The following is a 21,026-nucleotide window of genomic DNA, read 5'->3' on the forward strand; positions in this document are numbered from 1 at the left end:
AATTTTATTTTTGCAAATATATATATATACTCATGAATATATGAATATATTCTCGTGTGAATATATTCTTGTGAATGGCTTAAAAGGTATGTGTACATATATACTCAGTTTATTATTAGTAGTAGTATTATTATTTTGAGATGGAGTCTCGTTCTGTCACCCAGGCTGGAGTGCAGTGGTGTGATTTCGACTCACTGCAACCCCCACCTCCCGGGTTCAAACAATTTTACTGCCTCAGCCTCCTGAGTACCTGGGATTACAGTCACGTGCCACCACGCCCAGCTAATTTTTGTATTTTTAGTAGAGACACAAGGTTTTGCCATGTTGACCAGGCTGGTCTCGAACTCCTGACCTCAGGTGATCCACCCACCTTGGCCTCCCGAAGTGCTGGGATTACAGGCGTGAGCCACTGTGCCAGGCCCTATACACAGTTTATATGTACACACATGTACATCTGAAAGCACAGGTGAAAAATGCTTGTTTACTGTTAGAAATTATTTTTTTACACCTTTTAGGAATATGGACTTGAAATTTTGTCTGTTGTAAACTGATTCTATTGAAGAATTTTAACTGTTTTGTATATTGTTAATTTTAGCCACTACTCCATGGTTTGAGTCTTACAGAGAAACCTTTCTTCAGTCGATGCCAGCATCGGATCATGAATTTCTGAACCACTATTTAGCATGTATCCTTTGACATTTATGTTCTCCTAAAATCAAATGTTTGGAAATTATTAATCTCAGAAATAGTTAATGAAGGGAAAATTGTTGAAGATATAGAGAATAAATTATTTTTTATTGATTGACGATGCATGGAGTCTTTGTTATTTTGTTAAATGGCCTCCTAGATATAGGACTGCTATAACAATTTTTTAACCAATTTAGTTTTTGGTTGTAAAATAAGACTACAGAGGGCTTGCTTATTTTTCTTTAGCCCCCTAGCTTGAATATTTCATGCTTAATACATTTTTTAGCTATTTGAGAAAGAAAATGTAAACAATGTTAACTGCTTTCACTGATTGCTTCAGAATTGACTGCTTATCCTAAGACTCATGAAAAATAATTTTGGATATTTTTAGTAATTTTTTAATGGGTATTCTTTTTTGATGATTGTGGCTTAGTTTTCTTAATGCGGTTATTGACGAAAGTTAAGAGGTAGGATGAAATTTGTAACTGCAGTGAGATAGAATGGAGAGAAGCAAGATGCAGCAGAATTCATTCTGCTGAAGCCGTACAGTTGTCCATTTTTATTTTTATGAGTTTCCTTATTATGTATATAAAGGCCTAAAAAACTGTCAACAAAAACATCTGTTAGAATTATCTGGAGTATTGAATTATTTGGAGGGTTGGAGAAATTATTTTGTGCTTGCAGTGAAAACCTATGACATTGGATTACCTGAGAAAATATTGCTGGGAGCGGTGGCTCATGCCTAAAATCCGAGCACTTTGGGAGGCTGAGGTGGGCTGATTACCTTAGGTCAGGAGTTCAAGACCAGCCTGGCCAACATGGTGAAACCCTGTCTTTACTAAAAATACAAAAAATTAGCTGGGTGCAGTGGATCGCACCTGTAATCCCAGCTACTCTGGATGCTGAGGCAGGAGAATCGCTTGAACCTGGGAGGCGGAGGTTGTGGTGAGTCGAGATCGTGCTACCAGCACTGCAGCCTGGGCTACAGAGCGAGACTTTGTCTCAAAAAAAAAAAAAAACTCCTTAAAGTTTATCTCTATAGGACAATATTTATCATTGAGTAATAAGCGATAATTACCTTAATAATATGGTTTACAAGGTATGTTGGTAGCGTCATCTAGTGAAGCTGAACCTGTGGAACAGTTTTCAAAGTTGTCACAAGAACAGCATCGAATTCAGCACAACAGTGATTATTCCTACCCCAAGTGGTTTATACCAAATACACTTAAATATTATGTACTTTTACATGATGTAAGTGCAGGAAATGAACAAAGGTAAGTTTTTTTTTTAATTAAAGATTTTTTCCAGTTAAATGATTTTACATTAATTTGGAGATAGCTTGTTTACGTTTTGGATTTATTTTTGATACAAGAATGTAAAAGTTTAATGTGAATTTTATTAATAAAGCATTTAACTTTGTTTTATCCTGGCATTATATTCAACAGCCAGGTTTTTTTTATGTTAGGTTTCTTTTTTTTTTTTTTTTTTTGAGACAGGGTCTTGCCCTATCACTCAGGCTGGAGTGTAGTGGCATGATCTCGGCTCACTGCAACCTCCGCCTCCCGGGTTCAAGCAATTCTCCTGCCTCAGCCTCCTGAGTAGCTGGAATTACAGGCGCCCGCCACCACGCCGAGCTAATTTTTGTATTTTCAGTACAGATGGGGTTTCACTATGTTGTCCAGGCTAGTCTTGAACTCTTGACCTCAGGTGATCCGCCCACCTCAGCCTCCCAAAGTGCTGGGATTACAGGCGTGAGCCACTGCGCCTGGCCCCCCCTACCTTTTTTTTTTTGATAGGGTTTCACTCTGTCACCTGGGCTGGAGTACGGTGGCACGATCTTGACTCACTGCAGCCTCTGTGCTTCCTGAGTTCCAGCAATTCTCCTGCCTCAGCCTCCCGGGTAGCTGGGATTACAGGCACATGCCACCATGGCTGGCTAATTTTTGAATTTTTAGTAGAGATGTTGTTTCACCATGTAGGCCAGGCTGCTCTGGAACTCCTGACTTCAGGTGATCTGCCCGCCTTGGCCTCCCAAAGTGGAAGGATTACAGGGATGAGCCACCGCACCTGGCCTTATGTTAGATTTCATATGCTTACCCACACTTTCTTTTTAATGTATAATTCTTACAGTCTGTACAGAAACACTTGTCATTTCACAACTGTAGATCTTAGCTGTTATTTCTGGTTTTATATAAAATTATTTATCTTTCTTTGTTCTTTTCTGCTTCCCAGTTTTCCACTTTTCACTTCCTGACTTGCTTATAGGCACTTTTTCACAGTCCACTTTCTTGTGACTTCATATTTACAGCCTTGATATTTTTCTTTTTTTTTTTTTTGAGACAGAGTCTCGCTTAGTCGCCCAGGCTGGAGTGCAGTGGCGCGATCTCGGCTCACTGCAAGCTCCGCCTCCCGGGTTCACGCCATTCTCCTGCCTCAGCCTCCCGAGTAACTGGGACTACAGGCGCCCGCCGCCTCGCCCGGCTAATTTTTTGCATTTTTAGTAGAGACGGGGTTTCACAGTGTTAGCCAGGATGGTCTCGATCTCCTGACCTTGTGATCCGCCCGCCTCGGCCTCCCAAAGTGCTGGGATTACAGGCGTGAGCCACCGCGCCCGGCCAACCTTGATATTTTTCATAGTCTTAGAAATATTCAAATATTTTAAAATGTTTTCTTTAATATTCATTATTTGTTGTTTGCAGTAGTCCTTTTGTATTCGGGATATGTGAATAGATTGTCTTTAAAAATAAAATAAATTCTTGAAAAATAAGGTAAACACAGTAATTTTACTTGTATGGCTTTGGAGCTTATTTTGGCTTTTGGTTCAAGGTGTGGAGCAGATTAATGTTTTGTCTGAAACTATTCTGATGCCTTAGTGCCACTGAGGAAATGTAGTGTAATAATTATTACCTGCCCTTGTTCTGAGCATGGACCACCATCTTTTTATTAAATTTTCCTCTGTAGAGCCAAATAATTACTCTGAAGATTTCTAATCTTTAGGATATTTTGAAATGTCTGTAACATGTTGGATAAGGTGTACTACTATATTAATAGAAAAAATTTGAAATGACTATTAGAATTAGTTTATGTCAGTTGAATTTGGAGTGTGTTTTCCATATTGAACGGTTGTAACTAGGATATTTGAGGTAATTCAAGTATCAGATGAATGGTTCTTAGATTTAGCAGTATCATTAGTAATGTAAGCAGGAGTTTGCTTTATTGTCCTTGAGTGTGTGTACACACACACACATCTGTATTTATACAAATTTTCTATGACTATTTTACTTATCCAGCCATAATTTTTTAGTGCTAGGCTTGTTGCTTACATAGTATTAGTATTTGCATTTGAATGTGCTTTAAAGTTTTCCAGGTTTTTTTTTTTTTTTTCTTGTTTTTCTCCTTTTTTTTTTTGAAATGGGAGTCTCACTTTGTTGCCTAGGCTAGAGTGCAGTGCCTGGGCTCAAGCAGTCTTCCCACCTCAGCCTCTTGGGCAGCTGGGACCACAGGTGTGTGCCACCATTCCTGGTTAATTTTATTTTTGGTAGAGATGGGGTTTCCCTGTGTTGCCTAGGATGGTCTCTAACTCCTGACTTGAAGTGATCTTCCCACCTTGGCCTTCCAGAGTGCTGGGATTATGGGCGTGAGCCAGCCACCACGCCAGGTCAAAACACTTGTTTTGTTTGCTGTAGTTCCCGCTCAATCTAGTTTGACCACCAGAGCTCTCTCTTTGAATAACATAGAGGAGTTTATCTTGCAGAATTTTATTCCATGGAACACACTTTGGTAACTGCTTTAAGGTGGTATCTAAGCTAGCTAAATTTCAATTGCGATCATGATTTTTGTTTTAGCTTTTAGGTTATTCTGTCCTAATTTTCTGTTCTGCCTTTTTTGGGGATTATTTTAATGTTATTTTTGTACTACTTTAGTATCTGTTATTGCCTATGGCCTACTCCTCTTTTACTTCAGATTTTTTTCCATTTTCTGTTTTAGAGCTGAATCAATTTATGAAGAAATGAAACAGAAATATGGAACTCAGGGTTGCTATTTACTTAAAATTAATTCTCGAACGTCTAATCGAGCATCAGATGAACAGATACCAGATCCTTGGAGTCAGTATCTCCAGAAAAATAGTATTCAAAACCAGGTATATGTAAAAAATAAAATAAAATGAAGCAAACCACAAAAACTATACTTCAGTTTTTACATTTTGGTTTAACTAGTGTAATTATTAATTATGTGGAACCTGGTCAGTTTTGATCTGTCAGAGGTGAGCTCTTAGATCAGTGGTTTAAAACTGTTTTTAACAAACTACAGTAATCCCTTATGTGCACTCTTTTCAGGTGTGTAATAGCAGTGTGAATTGATCTTTTTTTTTTTTTTTTTTTTTTTTTGAGACAGTGTCTTGTTCTGTCGCCCAGGCTAGAGTGCAGTGGTGTGATCTCAGCTCACTGCAACCTCCGCCTCCCAGGTTTAAGTGATTCCCCTGCCTCAGCCTCCCAAGTAGATGAGATTTACAGGCACATGCCACCATTCCAGCCAAATTTTGTATTTTTAGTAGAGGTGAGGTTTCACTATATTGCAGGTTTAAGTGATTCCCCTGCCTCAGCCTCCCAAGTAGATGAGATTTACAGGCACATGCCACCATTCCAGGCAAATTTTTGTATTTTTAGTAGAGGTGAGGTTTCACTATATTGGCCAGGCTGGTCTCGAACTTCTGACCTCAAGTGATCTGCCCGCCTTAACTTCCCAAAGTGTTAGGATTACTGGTGTGAGCCACCGCGCCTGGCCTGATCTCTTTCTTAAAAGATGAAAAGTGAATTACACATTAAGAATTGAATTAGATAGGCTAGACATGCAGAATAGAATTTTTGACTTGTCCGTTTAATTCATTATGAATGCCTACAGTCAATTCTTTATTATCTACATGCTCTGGGGTTGCTCCCTACATTTTCTTTTCTTTTTCTTTTTCTTTTTTTTTTGAAACAGAGTCTCACTCTGTCACCAAGGCTGGAGTGCAGTGGCGTGATCTCAGCTCACTGCAACCTCCACCTCCTGGGTTCAAGCGATTCTCCTGTCTCAGCCTCCTGAGTAAATGGGATTATAGGCATCCACCACCCACCACCATTTTTTTTTTTTTTTTGGAGATAGAGTCTCGTTCTGTTGCCCAGGCTGGGGTGCAATGGTGCGATCTTGGCTCACTGCAACCCTCTACCTCCCAGGTTCAAGCAGTTCTCCTCTTTCAGCCTCCCAAGTAGCTGGCACTTCAGGTGCACACCACTACGCCCAGCTAATTTTTGTATTTTTAGTACAGAGAGGGTTTCACCGTATTCGTCAGGGTGGTCTCGAACTCTTGACCTCAGGTGATCTGCCTGCCTTGGCCTCCACAATTGCTAGGATTATAGGCATGAACCATCCTGCCCAGCCTCCTTCCTACCTTTTCAACATGCTTTTATAGCCACCTTCGGGAACTCATACTTTTTAGGTGGATGGGCATTTCCCTCCAACTTTCCCTTGATTTCCCTTCTTTCTGTACTCTCAGGAGTTACTGTTTCTTAATTACTCCTTTCTTAACCTCGAGTTCTGGAATAAGATTGATTGTCCTGTTGACTTAAGTTGATTTGATGTTTTGTCAGACTTCTAAGGTACAATGCCACTTGGTAGTGGTCAGATGCCAAGTTCATATGCTTAGTTCAGATGATCAAGAGTCACTGTTCCTGTTTTTTGTTTAGAAGAATTTTTTTTTTTTTTTTTTTTCTGAGACAGGGTCTCACTCTGTCTCCCAGGCCTTGGCCTCCCAAAGTGCTGGGATTACAGATGTGAGCCACCATGCCAGCCTAGAAGAAATTCTTTTTTTTTTTGGAGACAGCGTCTTACTCTGTTGCCCAGGCCAGAGTACAGTGGCACAATCTCGGCTCACTGCAACCTCTGCCTCTGGGATTCGAATGATTCTCATGCCTCAGCTTCCCGAGTAGCTGGGATTATAGGCACCTGCCACCACGCCTGGCTAATTTTTGTATTTTTAGTAGAGGTAGGATTCACCATGTTGTCCAGACTAGTCTCGAACTCCTGACCTCAAGTAATCCCTTGCCTTGGCCTCCCGAAGTGCTGTGGCTACAGGTATGAGCCACCATACCTGGCCAGAATTTTTTTTTTGAGATGGAGTCTCACTCTGTCGCCCAGGCTGGAATGCAGTGGCGAGATCTCGACTCACTGCACCCTCTACCTCCTGGGTTAAAGTGATTCATTTTTAGTGGGGACGGGGTTTCACCCTGTTGACTAGGCTGGTCTTGAACTCCTGACCTCAAGTGATCTGCATGCCTCAGCCTCCCAAAGTGTTGTTATTACAGGCGTGAGCCACAGCGCCTGGCCCAGAAATTCTTAAGTAAATGGAAAATATATTTATATTGTTCAATTAAACTGTATTATGCACTCTGTGTGTGACATTTAAAAATCAATTATAAAGCTTATGTAATTTTCAGTCTTCTAAGATAAGTATTGTTTAATCTGTCTATTTGCCTTATTTTTCTGTCTCATAAATGGAATCTTTAAATCTAGATGCAGTGCTATTCTGGTATTTTACTGACTTTAGAATTGATTACTGACGTTCTTTAAGATAATGCTGGGGAAAAGTCTCTGAGCAAAGAAGTACCAGTTGGATGTGAAGGAACTTTATTTTTAAAAATGGTCTTTTAGGGCCATTCTAAGAATAAGAACAGTACTGAAAAAAATTCACTTTAGAGTTCATTCACCTAAGGTTGTGAAGGGGAACATAAAGAAGATTGTCCAGTATGAGAACTTTTCACAGAAGGCAGAAATATCAGAAATCTATGCCTTAGAATCCTACAGGCTCAAAGTTGGAGAATAGTTTGGAGGTTTTACATCCAATGCTTGATCTAATGCTTTAATTTTGTTTAAACTTGCGAATGACTGCATCTGTTGACAGTACTCACTGTATTCTTATTAAGTGACCTATTGCATGTCTGATCACCCAAAAATTCTCTTATTTTGCTTGAGGATCAACCATAAATTCTTGACCTTTGCTTGTATGCTTGATCCTTTGGGGGTGACTATGTCAGTTTTCTGTTAAGACAACTTTCAAAATATAGAAGGATAATTCTCATGTCTTCTTTTGTATTTTTCCAGTCTAAATATGCCTAGTTTCTGCAACTCTTTCTCAAGGAGTGGCTTCAGACTTTCTTGTCCTGGTCACTTTCTTCTTAAGTTCCAGTTTATGTAAATTCCCTCAAAGCGTGACACTCAGAATAATATATCATATTTACTGGTCTTGTAGAGTTGTCTGGGTATTTTTAGTTTAAGTGTTTTTTTTGTTAACTGAGAAACCAGTTTCTTTGCACAAATAAACATTGCATTAGATATTTTTCTAAAACACTTCAATATGTTCAGAATTCACTCCAACCTGCTTAAACTGTGACCCAAAAAATTTCATACCTGTGCCTCTCTTCTTTCCCTGTCTGACTCTAGTAGTCCATCTCTCTTGCCATTATTCCTTAAGATGCATAGCATATGTATGTGCTTGTATGACACTCGTGTGTATACATATCATATATAAGTAGATATCCTGAGAGATAATTTGAATTAAGAAGAATTAGGATAGTAGCTTGAATGTGCAAGGGGATTTAAGAATATACTAGGTGTGAGTTGGAGTGATAGAATAAGATCTGTGGAAGAAGTTATAAATTTGGAGAAAGTGCTCACTGTAGCAAATAAATGAGGCCAACAGCAGAGTAACCATAGTTGTTGATGGATTTGATAGTATATTAAATATGATTAAGTATAACTGCTAATGCTTTTTAAATTTTATTTTGATAGGAATCATATGAAGATGGCCCTTGTACTATGACTTCAAATAAGAATTCTGATAATAACTTGCTTTCATTGGATGGATTAGATAACGAAGTCAAAGGTCTTAATATATTTTCTCTAAGTTTCTCTTTTGATTGAAAATATGCACTGTTGTCAGATCATGCTAACCTTTATAGATAAAAGATGGGGGAGATTTTCATAATACAGAAAGATATTGGGCAGGTTAGTTTTTCTTCTGAAGATTTTACTGAGCCACTTGAGTTTTGATTGTTTTTGACACTTAAAAATTTATTTTATATGAATAGTGTATAGATTTCTTTTAAAACATTTTGAAGCAAGGGAAGATGTGACGTACAGCATTAATTTTTTAAAAATTTACATGATTTTGAGAGCTTTATTTCTGATTTTAAATTATGGTTTTCATAATGATAACTAAAATTTTTTTTTGTTATATTTTTCTTATGGCTTAATTGTGCCATTTAAAAGTCATTCTTTATAATATTTAAAATAAAGTATTTTTCTTCATTTCCTGGTGTATACGAATTTTCGAATTTCTAGTACAGGTACCAAAACAAATATTAACTCAAGCTCTTTTTTTGTTTGTTTGTTTGTTTTTTGTTTTTTTTTGAGACGGAGTCTCGCTGTGTCTCCCAGGCTGGAGTGCAGTGGCGCGATCTGGGCTCACTGCAAGCTCCGCCTCCCAGGTTCACGCCATTCTTCCGCCTCAGCCTCCGAGTAGCTGGGACTACAGGCGCCCGCCACCACGCCCGGCTAATTTTTTGTATTTTTAGTAGAGAAGGGGTTTCACCGTGTTAGCCAGGATGGTCTTGATCTCCTGACCTCGTGATCCGCCCGTCTCGGCCTCCCAAAGTGCTGGGATTACAGGCTTGAGCCACCGCGCCCGGCCTAACTCAAGCTCTTTAATTTTGGGGCTGCAGGATGTTACTGCTGTTTTATCTTACACATTTATGTATACAGAAAGAAAGGATTTTAACATTCTGCTTTTTTTTTTTCTTCTTCTTTAGCAGTATGATAGTATTATCACTATTTTCTGTTGCATTCTGAGAGTAAAAGATGTATCTCTTTTTCAGTAGATGGCTTACCAAATAACTTTAGAGCTCACCCACTTCAGTTGGACCAATCCAGTGACCCTTCTAACAGTATTGATGGCCCAGATCATGTAAGATCTGCTTCATCGTTACATGAAACAAAGAAAGGAAATATTGGAATAATTCATGGTGCATGTTTAACACTTACTGATCATGATAGAATTCGACAGTTTATACAAGAGTTCACATTTCGGGGCCTTTTGCCACATATAGAGAAAACAATTAGGCAATTAAACGATCAGGTAAGGTTTCATTTTTTGGATTAGTATTTTTAAAATTTAAGTAAATAGTAAATTTAAGAATTAATAAATGTATTTGAAGTTTTGTTTTCATTTTAAGATAGGCCAATATTAAGACTTCTCAAAATTACTTCATTGTGGTGAAATTCTGTTCAACTGTGGAAGAGGCTGATTCATTTTCACTAGGATTTTGCCAGCATATTAGACAGTTTTCTTTAAATCAGTTTTGTTAAAATGAACATTTGCTATTAAAGCTTTTTAGTTAAAATTTTTTTTATGTAAAAGAAAAATACTAAATTATATTTGTCAACATATTTAATCTCTTTTTTAAAGCTAATATCAAGAAAAGGTTTGAGTCGATCTCTATTTTCTGCAACTAAAAAATGGTTTAGTGGCAGTAAAGTTCCAGAAAAGAGCATTAATGAGCTGAAAAATACATCTGGCTTGCTGTGAGTAAAGTGTTGTTTTTGTTTTTCCTCTGTTTACCTCTGACTAGTATTTGATTGTATTGTATGATATCCTGCAGAAGATAACTATCTCTTTGATTTCTTAGTTTCTTATTGGTGAAAATTCAGGTAGATAAGAAGAGAGACTCTTAAGTAAATCATATTTTTTAAAAACTAAGTACTTGGACATCTAAAAACAAATGGGAAGGTCACTTTACTTTTGGTCTGTTTCATTATTTGTAAAACAATGAAGTTAGACTAGCTATCATTAGTAACTGTTCTATATCTAAAATGTAATGACTTGATGATTCTAAGACAAGGGACACATTTAATAAATTTTGCTTTACGGGCCGGGCACGGTGGCTCACGCCTGTAATCCCAGGACTTTGGGAGGCCGAGATGGGCAGATCACGAGGTCAGGAGATCAAGACCATCCTGGCTAACACGGTGAAACCCCGTCTCTACTAAAAAAGTACAAAAAACTAGCCGGGCGCGGTGGCGGGCGCCTGTAGTCCCAGCTACTCGGGAGGCTGAGGCAGGAGAATGGCGTGAACCCGGGAGGTGGAGCTTGCAGTGAGCTGAGATCCGGCCACTGCACTCCAGCCTGGGCGACAGAGCGAGACTCCATCTCAAAAAAAAAAATATTTTGCTTTACACAAAAAACCATTTTAAGGGAAAAATATAATTAATACATTTTGGATTTTAATGTTTCTCCTGGTTGTATATAAATGTGAGTTACTTGGAATTAACCATTTACTTCATTATTCGACCATGGAGAAAATGTTTGCCTGCCTTTGAGACATTCTCAGGGCTATAAATAATAAAACAAGGAACTTTCTGTTTCCAGATATTTTTGAGAACTGACACTTTTGTTGGAGGTAGAATTTCTTTAAAATAGCATTAGTTTTCCTCATATTCTAGGAGAACATGGCAGCTTGTTAGTATATTTTATAGTGGTTTAGGGGGTAATAAATTATGCATTATTTTCTTTTGTATTTACAGGTATCCCCCAGAAGCACCAGAACTTCAAATCAGGAAAATGGCTGACTTATGTTTTTTGGTGCAGCATTATGATTTGGCTTACAGTTGCTATCATACTGCAAAGAAAGATTTTCTTAATGATCAAGCAATGCTTTATGCAGCTGGTGCCTTGGTTGGTATTCTGTGATATTATAATTCCTTAATTCTGCTACCATAAATGCTTTAGAAATTTCTCTTGGTGGCAAACAGAATCCTTAGGGATAAAGTTGTACTCCAAGAACACATAGTGCTTTATAGATTGTGAATTCCTTAATGCTGAATTGATGGATTTCCCTCAGACTAGTTCATTAGCTGGGTATGGTGGCACTATCCTGTAGTCCCAGCTACTTGGGAGGCTGAGGCAGTAGAATTGCTTGAGCCCAAGAGTTTGAGACCAGCCTGAGCAACATAGTAAGATTGCATCTTTAAAAATAAATGGAAAAAACTTACTTCTTAAAAACAAAACCCAAAAAACTAGGTAATTAAAAGATGGTCATATATCAGGGTTTCTTTCTTAATTAGTACTTTCTAACTTTTTCATCAGCTTTCAGAATTGAATTTCATTTTCTAATATATTCAAAATACAAAAATTTTTTAAGAAGTTTTTTTAAACCATGACATTTTTAAGTTGCTTGATGTATGACTTCATTATTAGTCAAGAACATGTACTTTAGGTGTGAGACACTCTCTCATCTTAGGCAAGTTATTGAATATCTCTAAGCCACAGTTTTCTCACCTGTAAAATATGTGAATCCTAACGGCATAGGATCAGATAAGGTATAAGGCATGCACTTAGCATAATGCCTTATATGTAATAACCTGTCAATAAGTATTGGTGGTGTTAGGTTTGTAATTGATTACAAAGCCAGGTATTTCAGAAGAATTTTCTATACTTGTTGCCTAAACCTTTTAATGTTTTTGAAAAGTTACCACAAATATATGTGTTATCTGCTTTATGTGTTCAGAAAAGAGTAAAATTAGCACTGTTAGTTTCTATTTAATCTTTTAAAAAACATGTAAGCTTATAAACAAAAGTGAAGAAAAAAATGTGTAAGAATAATTCATTGGTAATTGTGTAGATACTTTTTTTTAACTAGAAAATATTCACAAGTTGACAGATACTTATTTAATTAACTGGCATTTGTTTTGCATTTATTTTAATACTGTGCATATATAAAATTAGTAACTTAAAAATGGAAGCCAGAATAGCAAAATTATATTACTGTTGCTTTCTGGTTCTCTAATTTTTTTAATGAAAAAAGTCAGCCCACTTTTTTTTTTTTTTTTCTGGAGACAGAATTTTGGCTCACTGCAACCTCCACCTCCAGGATTCAAGCGATTCTTGTGCTTAAGTCTCCTGAGGAGCTGGGATTATAGGCACACCCCACCATGCCCGGCTAATTATTTTTGTGTGTGTGTGTTTTTAGTATAGACGAGGTTTCGCTGTGTTGCCCAGGCTGGTCTCGAATTCCTGACCTCAGGCAATGTACCGTGCCTGGCCAACCCAGTTTTTAAAAACCTTTCATAGAAATGGAAAATATGCTATGTTCATGAGAAGCGTTTGAAAACACAAGTGAATCTTCCTTGGCTAAATATTCTCTGATTGCTCATTATAGTCATCATAGGAAATCACAAATACTTCATGTTATTATTAATACCTTATAACCTAGGTATGCATTTGTAATGACAAAATTTTATTTAATGTATCTGCAAGTAGAATGTTTGATAAAAACTACATTTAAGCCATTCAACTGGAAGTATTAGTAGCTGTTTGAGAGAAAATAATATAGCACTGGAAAATAAAGGCATATTTGCTCTTACATATTTGTGCACCTGAAAATCATTGTAGCCTTTAAAAGCTACCCTAAAAATAATAGGCTTCTGAGAAAAGTTGGGATACTCTTCTTGAAACCTATTCATCTTTGTAACCAGAGCACAAACAAAAACTTTAAACGGTACCTTGGAAGATTACCTAAATAATCTAGATAGGCAGCTTAGCATGGCTGAGGATACCTCAGGGAATATAAAAAATAAATTTTTTATAGGGATGGGGGTGAGCAAGAAGAGTTCCTAACCAGGGGAGCTGCCATGAAGCCGATCATAGAAGAAAGTACAGCCTGCCCTGAGCCCAGAGCTGTGAAAGGCTGGTAGTGTGCTGCTCTGGAGACAGAGTCCATACGCACCAAAGTGTAGGCATTCGTTTTTTAGCAGCTTGAAAGAGAGCCTTTCTGTGCAGCAGCTGAGCTCACGGCTTTTTCCTTTCGTTCTGAAGGATATAAGTTTATAATACTGCTATTTTTGATTCCCTTGCCTAAGAAAAATTATGTATGAATAAATAAAAATTTAATTTGAACTGATACCACTTCCCTTGCCATTCACGTTAACTAATTGATAAGATCAAAATGTGTTGTAGTAGAATAGACTAGATCGTATGCCTTTTTAGATGAAAATTGTAGAAGATATTTAGTCATTGTAACTACAAAGGCAAAATAAATATCACAGCAAAACCAGTAATAGGAATTCTTTTTTTTTTTTTTTTTTTTGAGACGGAGTCTTGCTCTGTCGCCCAGGCTGGGGTGCAGTGGCCGGATCTCAGCTCACTGCAAGCTCCGCCTCCCAGGTTTACGCCATTCTCCTACCTCAGCCTCCCGAGTAGCTGGGACTACAGGCGCCCGCCAACCCGCCTGGCTAGTTTTTTTGCATTTTTTAGTAGAGACGGGGTTTCACCGTGTTAGCGAGGATGGTTTCGATCTCCTGACCTTGTGATCCGCCCGTCTCGGCCTCCCAAAGTGCTGGGATTACAGGCTTGAGCCACCGCGCCCGGCCAGGAATTCTTGAAGACTTTTTTTTTTTTTGAGACGGAGTCTCACTCTGTTGCCCAGTCTGGAGTGCGGTGGCCTGATCTCAGCTCTCTGCATCCTCCACCTCCTGTGTTCAAGCCAGCCTCCTGCCTCAGCCTCCCAAGTGGCTGGGATTACAAGCATGTGCCACCACACCCAGCTAATTTTTGTATTTGTAGTAGAGATGGGGTTTCACCAAGTTCGCCAGACTGATCTCGAACTCCTGACCTCAAGGGATCTGCCTGCCTCAGCCTCCCAAAGTGCTAGGATTACAGGCGTGATCCACTGGACCCGGCCAAGAAAACATGTTTTAGAGCTGTACGATATTTTGTCACATGGACATTATGTATTTTTATTTAGCTCCTTCAATGAATTTTAGAGCAGATACTGCTGAGTGCTGAGGATGCAGAGGCATTCTGAAATAGATATGGTTCATATTGTCATTCAGGGAACTATCAGGTTAAAGGCTTTAATCATATTTCAGTTCCCAAATCATTATTTGTTTTTTCTTCTATTTTAAAAAATGTGGCAGAGAAGTACATTTGTTTGTCTTAAAAGTGAATTATGGCTTTCCCGTCCTGCTATTCTCCTGTCTCAGCCTCCCGAGTAGCTGGCATTACAGGCATGCACCACCACACCTGGCTAATTTTGTATTTTTAGTAGAGACAGGGTTTCACCATGTTGATCAGGCTGGTCTCGAACTCCAGACTTCAGGTGATCTGCCTGCCTCAGTCTCTCTCAAAGTGTTGGGATTACAGGCGTGAGCCATTTTCATTAAAACTTAGGTGATTTTTTTTTTTTGGAGGCAAGGTCTTGCTCTGTTGCCCAGGCTGGAGTACAGTGGTGTGATCACAGCTTATGTAGCCTCAACCTCCTGGGCTCAACTGATCCTCCCACCTCAGCCCCTCACAGTAGCTGGGACTACAGGCGTGCACCACCACGTCTGGCTAATTTTTCTATTTTTTGTAGAGATGGCATTTTGCCATGTTGCCCAGGATTGTTTTGAACTCCTGAGCTCAAGCATTCTCCCTGCCTTGGCCTTCCAGCGTGCTGGGGTTACAAGCATGTGGCACCGTGCTAAATCTTCATTTCTAAATCCTTTGACCACCATTGTATATTATTTGAATTATTAACTAAAGTCCTAGGCATTGCCAATAGAATGAGGTTTTTTTTTTTTTGTTTTTTGTTTTGATCTAGATCTCAGTATGTTGCCCAGGCTGGTCTTGAATTCCTGGGCTGAAGCAATCCTCCTGCCTCAGCCTGCCAAAGTGCTGGGATTACATGTGTGAGCCACTGAACCCATCCAGAATGAAGTTTTAAAATGAAATATGACCTAGGAAATTGACAGTAATAATAGGTTTAAGAAAAATGGTCTTTGCACCATCTATATGATAGTGGATATAAACTAGAGTTTGTAATTGGCAGAATATATTGACAAGGCAAGCCGTTGTGAGCTCTGATTTTATTTTGTTACCAATAAATTGGAAAGAGATGTACTTTATTTTTTCTCTTTGTGATCCATCATTGGTCTGTTCTCTACTTATTGAAGGTTAGTGAAGAACAGGGAGGAGGGTGTTAGTAGAAATCTTAAACTAGGCTAATTTGATAGTATATATACACCATAGTTTTTTTTGAAAATCTCATTTAAATATTGAATGGAAGACTTCGGATATTGACTAGAGAATTTTAAGATTGAAAGCTTATATAAATGTATTACTTATATTACCATAGTAGATAATTCTTTTGAAAGTACAACACTAGGCCGGGCGCAGTGGCTCAAGCCTGTAATCCCAGCACTTTGGGAGGCCGAGACGGGCGGATTACGAGGTCAGGAGATCGAGACCATCCTGGCTAACACGGTGAAACCCCGTCTCCACTAAAAAATACAAAAAACTAGCCGGGTGAGGTGGCGGGCGCCTGTAGTCCCAGCTACTCGGGAGGCTGAGGCAGGAGAATGGTGTGAACCCGAGAGGAGGAGCTTGCAGTGAGCTGAGATCCGGCCACTGCACTCCAGCCTGGGCGGCAGAGCGAGACTCTGTCTCAAAAAAAAAAAAAAAAAAAAAGAAAGTACAACACTAAATCACTCTTGTCATAGTCTCTGCTCCTTTTCCACTAGCAAATATTTGGAAATTCATTCTTGGAGCATTTTGGTTCAAAGCTTCTCTCTAGGTGGAAAATTGTTTCCACTTCCAGTGTCACAGGGAAAACACACACACACACACACACAATCAAAAAGCAGGACACTGGAGAGGAATAGGGGCTATTTTCAAACAGAAAACCCAGCAAACAGGTTAGAGGAGCACAGTCCCAACTGCAAAGTGGAGACTGACTCCCCCATCTCCAGTGGCAACCTAACATGCTGGTTATGTTGGGCCTGGCCAACCTTTTTTCCCTTTTGTGTCTATAACAGATGATACCACAACCATAACTGTGTTATATCTCAGCATATCAGAGGCCCATGGAGTAAAAATAAATGAAAAGACCTTTCAAGCTAGTTTGGAAAAACAGATGATTTAGATAAACTGACTATTCAACCTCCCACTTAAAGCTGTTAGGCAGCTATCTGGGAAAACACTGCGGGTAAGATGCTGCTTAACAGAAATAACCTCTTGCTCTGACCAGCGTAGGGTCAGCATATTTTTTGTTGTTGTTGTTTGTTTTTTGAGACCAAATCTTACTCTGTCACCCAGGCCAGTGTGCAGTGGCACTATCTCGGCTCAGTACAACCTCTGCTTCCCAGGTTCAAGCGATTCTCCTGCCTCAGCCTCCTGAGTAGCTGGGATTACAGGTGCCTGCCACCACTCCTGGCTGTTGAGGGTGTTCAGGAATTTTTGTATTTTTATTAGAGACAGTGTTTCACCATGTTGGCCAGGCTGGTCTCAAACTCCTGACGTCAAGTGATGCATCCGCCTCAGCCTCCCAAAGTGCTGGGATCATAGGCGTGCGTCACTGCACCTGGCCAGTTTAGCATATTTTTGATGGGAAGAGATAACTGTCAGATACTACAATGATAAACAGGGGAAACATAAGTAGCTCTAGAAAACAGAAGATTAAAAAATCTGGACAAAATAAAGAAAAGTGATAGACAACACACCTAACCACTAGGCCTGACATAGCATTCACTCATAAGCACATTGTGTATACATGCAATCACTCACACTGCTACACACAACATTCAGGTAGACACCCAAAGGAGGACAAATCCAAATGTCTGCTCTCTTTGGAATTTCCATGGCAAATCTGAGTCTAGGCAAAAGTAAAGACCTCCCTGGGGTCTAAGCAATCTTAGGAAGCAGTCTTTGCTCCGCATGTAGCCAGTGGTGCCCTTATATTTGCCTGAGCCTTTTGTAATTGTCTGAACACCAGAATTCATTCTTTATATTCCTGCAGTTTAACTGCTAAATCTTATCCAATCTAACTTTGCCTGTAATGGAAGCATCTCCCTTTTGGTCTCTGTATTCCTCATGTTCTTTCAGGAAAAACACATCCCCAGACAGTGGTCATTAGAGGGTGTTCAGGAGTTGGAAAGTGTAGGAAGAGAGTAATATAAATACAATAAGGAAATGCCTGTTACTGTCATGATTTCTCTGAGAGCAGGTGGCTAAGGAGCCCGTAGTCTTTAAGGATATGTTTTAGAGGCCTTAACTGAAGGTACTGCAGTCTTGCTCACAAGAGCTAAGACATTACTACGTGGAGGTTTCTATAGGACTCTTACTCATTACTTATTTGAATTCTAGGTACTCTTTTGATCTCTCTGACATCAGTCTTTCCAGAGTCAGATCACCCATCTTCTCTAATGAGTGACTGGGCTGTAAATGTGTTTTTCAAATCTGCGTTAGGCTATAAAGTTTATACATGTGTATCCAGTTAAAAAAAAAAAAAAGCAAATTTCATGCTAACGTTTAGTTTCCTATCTAAACTGTAAGACTGTTTCTTTTGAAATATGTAAACTATATCTTTTATTTTAGGAAATGGCAGCAGTGTCCGCTTTTCTTCAACCAGGAGCACCTAGGCCATATCCTGCTCATTACATGGATACAGCAATTCAGACATACAGGGATATCTGCAAGTAGGTGACTATATAAGATTTATATTGTATCCAGTTAGAGATCAGTTTGTTCTTTTTTTTTTTTTCCCCCATTCCTAAACTCCCAAATCAAGTTAATAGAGACAAGTTGAGGTAATTTTTAAAAAATTAATGTTTTATTATACCTTTTTCTTTTCTATTTTGTTTGGATTGGCAGGTAGGAATGTGTTATGTAGAGATTATATGTTACATTGAAGGTAATTTGTATTGTGGGGACATTTCTAACTTTAAACTGCTGTCAAGTTAGGAATTAGTCATTTTGCATTTTCTTTGTTAAATAGGCAAAAAAAAAAATAGTTAAACAATATTGTATTCATAGTGCTTTCTGTTGAACCCTGTAAGAGTGAGAACTCACCACCTATAAGGAGACTATGAACTGGTGCCCAGTGGTCAGGGGAGATTTCATGGGATATTTGATGGGTAGACCTTGAAAGAAAAGTGGTTAGGACTTGATAACTGTGAAGATGTATCAGGAATTGTGATTGGCAGGCATAATGTTTTAGATGTGCATTATTGGCTAAAGAGAAGAAAGCCCTGGCTAGGTTGGAAGGTTTCTGTATAGGGAAAGTACTGGATGATAAATTTGGAAAGGAGATTTGAGATAAATCTGTGTGAGGAAGCTTTACTGTCGTGTATTATTTTTATTTTTTTATTTTTATTTTTTTTTGAGAAAAGAGTCTTGCTCTGTCGCCCAGGCTGGAGTGCAGTGGCTGCGATCTTGGCTCACTGTAACCTCTGCCTCCTGGGTTTGAGTGATTTTCCTGCCTCAGCCTTTGGAGTAGCTGGGTTTACAGGAGTGCGCCACCATGCCTGGCTACAGTAGAGACAGGGTTTCACCATGTTTGCCAGGCTGGTCTCGAACGCTTGACCTCAAGAGATCCACCCACCTCAGCCTCCCAAAGTGCTGGGATTACAGGCATGAGCCGCCATGCCTAGCCCATGTTTTTTATTTTTTTATTTACTTATTTATTTTTTTGAGACGGAGTCTCGTACTGTCGCGCAGCTGGAGTGCAATGGTGTGATCTCAGCTCATTGCTACCACCACCTCCTGGGTTCAAGTGATTCTCCTGCCTCAGCCTCCCAAGTAGCTGGAATTATAGGCATCTGCCACCATGCCCAGCTAATTTTTTGTATTTTTAGTAGAGACGGTGTTTCACTATTTTTTCGGCCAGGCTGACGTCGAATTCCTGACCTCATGATCTGCCCGCCTTGGCCTCCCAAAGTGCTGGGATTACAGGCATGAGCCACCGCACCACACTCATGTATTATTTTTATTAAGCTGCAGTGAAGACTTACGTAGTAGTAAATGGAAAATTACCAAATATTTGAGTAGGGACTTAACATAATAGAAGTTACTTTTTGGAAAAATTAATCCGACTTTTCTGTTGTTTCAGAATAGATGCATTGGAAGACAGATATAGAGGCAGTTTTGATCCCTATAATGTTGAAGTAAAAGTAGTCATCGTAATGGTAACATGGTTAGAACAGAACAGCATCATTAATAAGATAATAATAAACATTTTTTGAGTGTTCAGCATTTGCCATCATGCCGAAGAAATTTATATGCACATTTAGTCTTAACAACAAACCTCTGAAATCGTGCATGTTATTATTATCCTTATTTTACAGATGAAGAAACTGAAGTAATTGACTATATGGGATAAATCGTTTAGGAATCAAACATAAGTGTTAAGATTTAAGGGAATTTATAAAATTTACTGAAGAAAAATCTTTAAGAACTGAACCTGTTAAATAAGTAGTTGATAGTATATAGGAGTTAGTCTTTTGTGTTCATCAAAACAGTCTTAGGTATTCATAAATACCTGACCTCCAAGGAAGAAAGGTATGATTGTAGAAAGTTTATGGCAAGTCAGTATAATAATTTTTGAATTTTTGAAAGGAGTAAATTGTGTTTCTAAAATAAATACTATTCATTGTTTAGAATGGACTTCCAAAGTAAGTTCAAGTTAGCAAACTTTGGTTATATTAATAATTTTAAAGCCAAGTGATATTTTGATTCTATAAGGATTAGAAAGTAAAAAGAAAAACTTTTGCTGCTGTTTGCCAGCAATAGGATTCCATCTTGTAATTTCATAGTAAGAATGTTTTCATTTGGTTTTATTCTTTTCTAAAATGGATAATCTAATTCTAGATTACTGATATAGTAGTACACAAAATCAACTGATTGTATTTTTACAAAAAAAACTAAAATTGGATCAGGAATCAATCAGACAACACTGGCTCTATGCCATCTCTAGCAGAAACATCTTAATGGTACTACCAGGGGGAAAATACCTAAGTATTCCTCAAAGTAGCCAGCAAAATGAAACACAATCAGAATTTGCATAAGGAAAGAGAAAGAAATACGTGTGACATGTTTATATTTTTCTGTTCAAAGCAGACTTTGTTAAATATGTTATGGAACCAGTTCTAGCTTTTTTGCATACAGGAGATGGGACTTTGCATTATATTCTTACTGCCAAATTACATGATAATGAGAAGTTTTGATGAGTTATGAGAAGTTTTTGAAGATTTTTTAAGAAAGCCTTTTTGGTAGGTGCCAAACAAGGACATAGACTTCTTTTCTGCTTTTTATAGTCAGCCCTGTGTGTCTGCAGATTCGACCAACCACAGATTAAAAATATTTGGGAAAACCCAACAATAAATAATAATATAAAAATTAAAAATACAAATGAAAAATAAAGTATGACAATGATTTACATAGTATTTACATTATAGTAGGTATTATAAGTAATGTAGAGATTATTTAAATTACA

The 21,026-nt window shown here is 38.4% G+C and overlaps 1 protein-coding gene across 2 annotated transcripts in view; it reads left to right on the forward strand.

Moving 5' to 3' along the window:
• TRAPPC8 (trafficking protein particle complex subunit 8) overlaps nucleotides 1-21,026 on the forward strand; it is a 115,699-nt gene that overhangs the window by 25,703 nt on the left and 68,970 nt on the right. The window contains exons 3-10 of one of the 2 annotated variants that reach the window (XM_015121781.3): nucleotides 596-685; nucleotides 1,787-1,961; nucleotides 4,675-4,828; nucleotides 8,515-8,608; nucleotides 9,600-9,859; nucleotides 10,190-10,305; nucleotides 11,305-11,455; nucleotides 18,131-18,231. In XM_015121781.3, coding sequence (XP_014977267.1) covers nucleotides 596-685; nucleotides 1,787-1,961; nucleotides 4,675-4,828; nucleotides 8,515-8,608; nucleotides 9,600-9,859; nucleotides 10,190-10,305; nucleotides 11,305-11,455; nucleotides 18,131-18,231 — 1,141 coding nt within the window. The remainder of the gene's footprint in view (nucleotides 1-595; nucleotides 686-1,786; nucleotides 1,962-4,674; nucleotides 4,829-8,514; nucleotides 8,609-9,599; nucleotides 9,860-10,189; nucleotides 10,306-11,304; nucleotides 11,456-18,130; nucleotides 18,232-21,026) is intronic. The other variant, XM_015121782.3, reaches the window with a different exon arrangement.

Source organism: Macaca mulatta, chromosome 18 (assembly GCF_049350105.2).
Source record: "Macaca mulatta isolate MMU2019108-1 chromosome 18, T2T-MMU8v2.0, whole genome shotgun sequence".
Taxonomy (NCBI): Eukaryota; Metazoa; Chordata; class Mammalia; order Primates; family Cercopithecidae; genus Macaca; species Macaca mulatta.